This window comes from Copadichromis virginalis, linkage group LG22, assembly GCF_057382275.1.
Source record: "Copadichromis virginalis isolate Kocher_CV1m ecotype Utaka linkage group LG22, C_Virginalis_male_GT1.1, whole genome shotgun sequence".
Taxonomy (NCBI): domain Eukaryota; kingdom Metazoa; phylum Chordata; class Actinopteri; order Cichliformes; family Cichlidae; genus Copadichromis; species Copadichromis virginalis.
The window spans coordinates 9,265,895-9,274,533 of record NC_140638.1 but is presented as its reverse complement, the minus strand read 5'-3'; the positions used below and the strand labels follow the sequence as shown (position 1 = coordinate 9,274,533).

General features: G+C 39.8%; 1 protein-coding gene across 1 annotated transcript; it reads right to left on the bottom strand.

Annotated features, from left to right (window-relative positions):
* Window positions 1-4,670: 4,670 nt before the first annotated feature.
* LOC146682701 (uncharacterized) lies at window positions 4,671-8,293 on the bottom strand. The gene has a single exon (XM_085446543.1). The coding sequence runs from the start codon at window positions 6,605-6,607 to the stop codon at window positions 5,093-5,095; it is 1,515 nt and encodes a 504-aa protein (XP_085302669.1). The 5' UTR covers window positions 6,608-8,293; the 3' UTR covers window positions 4,671-5,092.
* Window positions 8,294-8,639: the final 346 nt, after the last annotated feature.

The window sequence follows — 8,639 nt, the reverse complement described above, 5'->3', positions numbered from 1 at the left end:
TATCAGTTTTAATCTTTTAACTTTATGCATCAAGCAAAAAATTTAATTATATGCAATATTCTCTGACTTGAATAAATTAGTTTAACATTTAAACCTATTTTCTGCACATTCCAGCACATAAAATAAAATATTTTTTGTGTTTACACTCACTCTTTCAAATAGATGCAAGTAAAACACAGCAGAAAATAAATAAAGTCAAAGACTCAGTGGTCCTGTTGCTCTATTTTCACCTGTAAAGCAGGACTGACTGCGGTAGGCGGAGGTTTACCCTGGTGCAGGTGTGCCGCGGTCAGTTGAAGAATCCGTGAGTTTCTCTGTGAATTTCCCATTATGTCATTGCGCACTCGGTGCTTGCTTGGAAGTTTAGGGGGTTTTTTTGCTGTTAAAAAGAAGTTTTCTTCCCAGGCACAATGGACGCTAATGTTTTTGTCACTTTTTATGGAATCAAACTCAAAGTAAGGTCAGTACTTCCAGGCTTTAAACGCTGCACGCTCATACTCTCTCCCACAATCATATGTGATCCATTGTTGATCTGCACACAGCTGTTGTCAATACCTCACTGTTGTCAGAAAAATCACGGTTTTAGTAACGCAGCGTTCCTACGGGAAAGTAACGGTAATCTAATTACCGTTTTTGCAATAGTAATCCCTTACTTTACTTGTTACTTGAAAAAAGTAATCAGATTTCAGTAACGCGTTACCCATCTCTGGTGTTGACTATATTAGGTTCAGCTTTAAGGACCTCTGCATGTCTCCAAATGGCTTTGAATGTCTTTGAAATGAGAATAATACAAATAGAAAAAAAGAAAAGTGGACATCTGAACATTTCCATTAAACTTTACATTTGTGAAAATGACATTGGTTGTATTTATGAGGTTTCTACACAACACTTAAGCTTTAAATAATGTGCATTATGTTTTTTGTTGTTGTTATTGTTTTGAACCACTCGAATGCAAATCTAAACTCTGACATGAATGTTTTCTCCTTTTTTACAAAAGATGTTAGTTGTGAGTTCAGCTCACATGTTGATTAATCGAAGAAATGAATATTTTAGACATCAAATCTCTGTTTGTTGAAAACTTTTTCATCTCTTCAGTGTAATTATTAAAGTATTAAATCACTTCTTTTTCTTCTATGATGTTTTGTGTCTTTATTTCCACATAAACTGATGAAGCAGTAGTGATGGACTGCCTGACAGATGAGGTCAGCAGGAGTCTCTGTGAACTGTGATGTTTGTTGATGACACTGTGATATGTAGTGAGAGTAGGGAGCAGGTGAGGTGGAGGTGTGCTCTGGAGAGAAGATACAGCTTCTCTGCAACTGTGAAAACTTTGACATGAAGTCAGAGGTTCAGGACCAAACCACAGTACAGTAACTCCAGTAGCTGAGTCTGCTGCAATAAACCATCTACAGATTACATCATCGGTTTCATGTCTCCTTGTTGTAAAATATGCCTGTGTGTAGACTCATTTAAGAACTGGGAAAATGTTGATGCATGAGTCAAGTCTCAGTCTCCTGACTTACAATAACAAAAGTTTTCTTTCATTTGTTGTAACTGAATTTATTTGCTTCTTCTTGTGTGTGACAAAAATGCTGTTTTTCAGAGAAGCTGGTTATGTTTCATAATTGTTTGGCTCTCAGTCACAGAGGATTCATGGAAAACAAGAGAAACACACAGAGCTTCTACACAAAGTCAGTAAGAGTGTGTCCAGATTCCTGAACCATGATGTCCGCATGTTATGAATGTTCGTGGCAGTGCTCCATGGCTTATGTCATGTGCATGCTCACCATTTTTCCTTCAGCTGGATCCTGTGACAAGAGTTTATTACTCAAGCTAGGTCATGCAGATACTCTGTCAGTATCAGAACAGAGCAACCAGAAGTTAACTTTGACTTCTGCACGTCAGAACGTACAACATACGTTGTGCACTGCAATGAGGAAGCTGGTTTAGAGCTATTACTCCTGATCTGCATCATTTGACATCCACAGGAGTCATGCTATACCACAAATTTTAAATTTAGATCACAGGATTGTGTAGGATTAAGGACTTGGACTTGCATCCTGATTAACCACAGTTCCAGTCTCATATTACTCAGCCTAATGTGGACATAAAATCTCATCTGCACTGTCTGCTCTGGAGAAACATGACTGTATGAAATTGATGTTTGAGGGCTGAGAGGAAAGACTTCTTTGAAAGATATTTTAATGGATCTCTAAATAAAATAAGTGTGAAATTGGTGTAAAAAGCATGTTGACGAATGTGTTATTGTTTAAGGTAAAAGAGGAAAAAACCCGTATTATTGGTAAACCTGTTCAAAGAATATTGCACTGTTACTAGGCTGTACTTTATTGAATTGTAATACATTCACTAAATAAAGGTTAAACGAGCTGAAAGGATACCAAGCTTCCCTTGTTTTTTCAAATGTATGTGAGCTCTGTTTATTTTCTCTGTTTCACTTTTGTAATTTTTCCTTAGAAGAGACTAATAATTAAAGAGGAAACAAATATTCTTTTTACCCCAGGACTGATATACTGATCAAGAGCTGAGCATCAGCATAGAGCACTCAGGTGTGTGTTAACAGAATGTTACACCTCCCAGGAGAAAATTCATCCCAAAGCCAGATGGTGCAATGCTCAGAAAAACTACAAATCTCCCAACAGCTACACCTCAAACTCCACAGGCCTCTGCATGTTAAATATTAATGACAGTTGAATTAGAAAAGGGCTGCACAATTATTTTTTTCAATGGTTACCAGGAGAAAACCATTGTTCTCTTTCTCTGTGTATTTGCACAGCAGCAGATCTACAACAGAATGGCTGAAAAACAATTGAACGTTTGAATTGTCCAGCCATGAAGTCTAGATTCGATTTAATTTAAATGCTGTGGCAGAACCGTGAGAGAGCTGTGCACAAGAGAAACTTAGGATAACTTGATGATCCAAAGCAACATTGTGTGATGTAGAAGAGTGGGTCAAAATTCCTTTGCAATGATGTGAGAGACTGATAACGTCATATAGAAAACTCCCTCGCTGAAACACATTCAGTTCCATTTTCCCACACTTCTTACTACTTTCAGTATTGCGTTGTCATTCATGTTTGCGTGACGGAGGTCACACACATTGTGTGTAAAACAGCCACACGCCGGATGTTGCAACACAGACTTCAAAGCAGCTGACTGCTGTTTCTTATGGGCTCATCATGATTCACTCAGGTTAACAGCTGGATGTGGTACAGCTGTGACAACTGAAGCCATCCACATGACCCACCTCCCACGTGATCTTAATTCGGTCATTCCTGATCACTGTAGAATAAGGAGGGGATGTTTTTCTCATTATCATTTAATATTTTAATATGCCATTATTAGTTCATTAGAAGTATATAACCAGCTTTGCATTAAGCATAAATTGAAGTTTTTGATCTTACATTATTCTTTGCATTACAGTGATGGTGATAACTTTAGTTTGATCTTTTTTTACAGGTACCAGAATAATAACATGATTTTCCATTGCAGATGTAATCATGATCATTCCATACACATTGCAGTTTGTTGCTCATTCTAGAGTTGTGCTCAAGGTAATTAAAGGTTAAAAGCTACAGCCAGCGCGAGTCTGGCTGATCTATGGAGGGCAAAGGCTTTGAGCTTGGAAGGCCGCACGCGCTTACACAGCACTTATAAGATGTCATTCTTGGTGATTTTGTGCTTAGTCATGTTTTAATATGTTTTAAGTAGAAGTAGCTGATCCAGCAATATTCATTTAATATTATATACTTGATTTAGAGCAATACACACTGATGGTCTTAATAAATGAAAGAGTCCTTGTAGTTGCCATGTTGTGTCTTAGCAGGGTACAGACGGTTCCAGGAGAGGGGGGCAGTTAGCGTCTGCCCTCGGGAAGGAGACAATGTTATTCTTTGTGTTAAATAAAATTGTCAACATTGATTGTATTACACCTGTCACTACGCATGAGGGGGCGTTCTAATACCCTGATTTCATAAAACTATGGAGATGTGTTTTTTGAGATGAGATCTCAGACTGTCTGCATCAGTGTCCATCTCCCACGTGTGTGATCATTAAATCATCGTTTGACTCAACCCGACCGGACCAGTGTTGTTATTGTGGGTTTTTCCTCTGGTGTCCATCTCCAATATTTTTGAACCATAACATCACCTTAGCTGGTGTCACCCATTGGGGCTTCCAGGCCCCACATCAGCACAAATGTTTCTTTATACTATACCATATTGCCTGTTGTATTGGGTGCAAAAAATTAGGGCTGGGCAATGTGAGGAAAATCTCAAATCAGAACATTTCTTTTTTGCTGTATCACGATATATGTAAATAACCTAAAGATTCAATGTATCGCCCACCCCTACTAGAAATACTTGTAAATATCTTCAAATACAGGAAGCTATCTGGGCAAAGCGATCTGGAACACGGAAAGTAGAATATCTAAACAAATGTAACCAGCTAACATCAAATACAGGTTATACTTTATTTATCTTCTGTGTTTTTTCACTACCGGTTTGTACACACATACAGAAAGACAGTACTATGACATCCACTTCAAACTGGGAAATGATGCTATGATACATAAGATTGAGACACACTATTCTAATCTACTATTGCATTCTTTGTAAATTTACAGCAAATGAAAGGAAGCACAAATTCAAAGGTTTTTTGTTTTTTTTTTATTTGTTTTATTTTTTTAATTTCTGGTTTGGTGCTATTTCTTAACTCAAAATGTCCTGATGTAATTGGACATTTGAGTTAAGAAGCACCAAATTCCAACAACACTTCCCTCATGGTGCTTTATATTGTAAGGTGAAGACCCTACAATAATGCACAAAAACTAAGCCCCTAGAGCAAGCACATTGGCGACAGTGGGAAGGAAAAACTCACTTTTAAAAGAGAGAAACCTCCGGCAGAACCAGGCTCTGAGATGGGGGTGGCCATCTGCCTCGGCCAGTTAGTGATGAGGGAAGGAAGTTGGGGTTTTAAAATGTAATTTAGGTTGCTGAATTAAAAGAATATTTGACGCCAGTTTAAGAGTTTTGTAACAGAATCACGTGCACGTTTCAGTTCGATTTTAGCGTTCTCATGAGAAAACCCTCAAGATGACATTTTGGCTCCTCAGCTTGGCATGTTTTTTGAATATGCTGACGACCGCTTCGTCAACCACTGGGTTGCTTGACCTCATTAACAGTATTGGAGAAGGCCACTTTTCACGGAGATCATTGGCTACTTTCAGGCCGAGTTGTTCAATGTTTTCCATGGACATTTTGTAGCTTTTGGACAAAATTTTGTTCCAGATCTTGTGGGAAAGCCTCTGTACAATAAACTCTGATGTTCCTGCATTCCATGTAGCTGCCTCATTTTCTCCCTTCATAGCGTGCATTACCAGATCTTTGGTGACATTTTTCACAGCCTCCTGGTACTCTTCCCTGTGTTTAGAGACACTAAGTACTCTTGTTGGTAATGCCAACAGGTGTTTGGTGAAGGCTGGGACAGTAATACTATCAAGCTGTTCCCTCAGATTGAAAATCAGATATTTTCCCTTGCAGTTGTGTCTTTTGCAAAGATCCTTGAGAATGGCCTTGTCTATGTTTTTCAGCCATTTGGGGGATAGATCCAAATGTTTCGGCTCAATTTCAGGCCAAATTTTTTCCATCAGGCGATCGCTAATGCAGTCAGCAGTGAGGCGCTCTGTGAAGAGCTTGTATTTAGTGGAGACTTGTTCTATGGCCTGTGAAACCACCAACTCAATCACTTTGTTGACACACAACTTTTCCCCACTCAGACAATCAGATGAGGACGACTCTGGGGTTGCCGTCTCCTGTGTTTCAGTCTGAGACTCTACTAATTCTTTTCTCTGCGTGTCCAGTCCTGTCTGCATTTCTGGTATGTTTGTCTCTGCCTGACTTTCTTTAATCTCGCTGGAGTCCTCACTCTGTGGCTGCAGAGCTTTCTTGTCCTCCTCCAGTTCTTTCTCTTCTTTCTCTGCATCCTGACATTTTGTGATGGCCTCTTTGACTTCTTCTGTTGTGTCCTTCACCACTTTCTGTTCTTCCAGGAGTTTCTTATTTTGTTCCTCCAGGACTTTTTTCTCCTGCTCCAGATTCTCTCTCAGTGTTTGTTCTTTCCACAGAGCATTCCACATAGTTTCTTTCAGATCTCTTTCATGTTTCTGGAGCTGCGTGAACTTGGCAGACAGAGTGTCCTTCTCCTGTTTCAGCATCAGGATTTCGTTGTCCCTCTGCTGAAGCTGCTCTTTCAGACAGTTCATCTCAAGGTCAAGGTTGCTGACCTTTTCCTGATCTGAACACGTCTGTTGCTCTTTTTCTTTGGTGGCGCTGCTCACCTGCGGTTTGCGCGACACTGATTCGTCAGTGACTCCTGCAGCTTGGTTCTCATACAGCTCCAGCTTGGTGCGCATGTTTGAAATTTGAGTCATCATCTGTTTGATTTGCTGTCTGGCTCTACTTTCACCCTCTTTTAAAAGTTTGTTTTCAGTCAGAGAGTTTTGCAAGGCTTTCCTAACCAGCATGAGGTTGTCGAGTGCACTCTTTGGCAGAGTGAAGACAAATTCTGGTTTTCCTTCCTGATTGCTCATTTTTGATATTTAACTTTGAAACAAATTTAGCGTGTTACACTAAATAAGATATTCAGATGTGAATTCGATAATCAAATGTGAATCAGGGTTTGAAGTTGGCTGTAGCAGAACAAAAGTTCGTCTAGTGAATCGCTCGTGACTGTAAGTAAGAAACGTGCTTGACCAGTGTGCTGTTTCACCCCTATTTATAGAATTTTGGTGACTGTGATGTCATGGCCTCATTCTCTTTGCTTTGATGTTTGAAAATAGTTCCCGCCCATTGAAAATAGGTCCCGCCCACAGGCTCTCAGAATTTGTCAGTTAAATTCATACATTAATTTGAAATGTGTTTTTGTTTATTTTTAAATTTTAATTCATCCCTCTTCTAAATTTAACCTAAGCCCATTTTCAGAGCGCTGCGTGTTCATCACAGCCATAAATATGTTAGAAATGAAGAGATTTCACTGTGTTCAAGTACCAGATTTAGTGCTAATTTTATTCAGTCATCCAGGGTTTGTTTAGCTTGTTCAAATGTTTCAGGTGCTGTAGAACATCTGATTAGTATTGTTCATTAATGCTTGTTTCCTATTCCTGTTCAAAGTAATACTCTGCGCACGCAGCCAGTGAGAAAACGTCTAACGCTAGACCCGCCCCCGGGAGTCAAGCTGCTTGCATCTAATGTCTCTCAGTTACATAGTAAACAAAGCTTGCAAGGAATCAGGAATCCAGCATCATTACTAAACATCTAACAGGTGCCAAAAAAAAGAGCAACATTGAGCTGTTAACACTTCACAGCCTGCTCGTTAAACAGACAGTAGGGATCCAGTAGGACTGGACACAACATCAAGCCTCTTGGCTTCTGGTTTGATAACTTCACTCATTTAAAAAAAGAAAAATGCTGTAACACATCAGTGTGACATGTTTGCTTTCATCCTGCATCCAATTAAAACACAGAGAATATGTGTACTAGTTTTTTTTAAGGTGATCTTTTTATTTTTCAACAGCTTATTACTAATTACGGATTTTGGGGAATACTAAAAATCATGACACATCAGGAAAACAAAATCTTATAAAGGACGTGAAGCGATGTCACTGATGTTGTCACTGCTGATGTGACGCTATACCTTGTTTATGGTAGTACCTGAACTGCCATAAAGTTATGTTAACGCTGTGCTTTAGATTACAGCCAGGAGTGTGGCAGAGGAGGAATTTTGCACTTTCATATAAAATCCACTTTTGGACTAAGTAGATCAGTTAATGGCTGGACTATGGAGGAGAAGTTTTTGCAGAAGTTCCTGTAATAACCTACCATTCCCAGGAATCTGCACAGTTCAAGTCCTTTGTTTAGGTGTGGGATATTCATTAATCGCCACCACTTTGGCGCTAAGGGGCCGCACCTGACCACGTCCCACTTCCCTGCTCAAGTATGTTACAGTGGCCTTGGCAAATTCACACTTTGTCAGGTTGAGTGTCAGCGCTTATTAATCTTGAAACCTGCATGACACACTGGCAGACAGAAAAGACCATTCGGTGAAAATATCAATTCTGGGGATCTGGAACATGGAAAGTAGAATATCTAAACAACATTATTGGTGTGTTTTGCCTCAGTGTTATTGATATTTATATGCTTATATTTTCACAATTGCAAAATCTCACTGTGGATGTAAGAGCCAAATTGTGGATATTTTGCATCCACTTTATTGTGTAATATTTTAATTGATTGGGCAGCACGGTGGCACGGTGGTTAGCACTGTTGCCTCACAGCAAGAAGGTCCTGAGTTCAATTCCACCATCAGGCCGGGGTCTTTCTGTGTGGAGTTTGCATGTTCTCCCCGTGTTTGCGTGGGTTCCCTCCGGGTACTCCGGCTTCCTCCCACCGTCCAAAGACATGCACTTAGTGGGGATAGGTTAATTGGATAATCCAAATTGTCACTAGGTGTGAATGGAAGTGAGTGCGAATGGTTGTCTGTCCCTGTATGTTGGCCCTGCGACAGACTGGCGACCTGTCCCGGGTGTACCCCGCCTCTCGCCCTATGACAGCTGGGATAGGCTC

Coding starts and splice junctions, on each gene's coding strand:
- LOC146682701 (XM_085446543.1), bottom strand. CDS start 6,607: ATGAGCAATCAGGAAGGAAAACCAGAATTTGTCTTCACTCTGCCAAAG.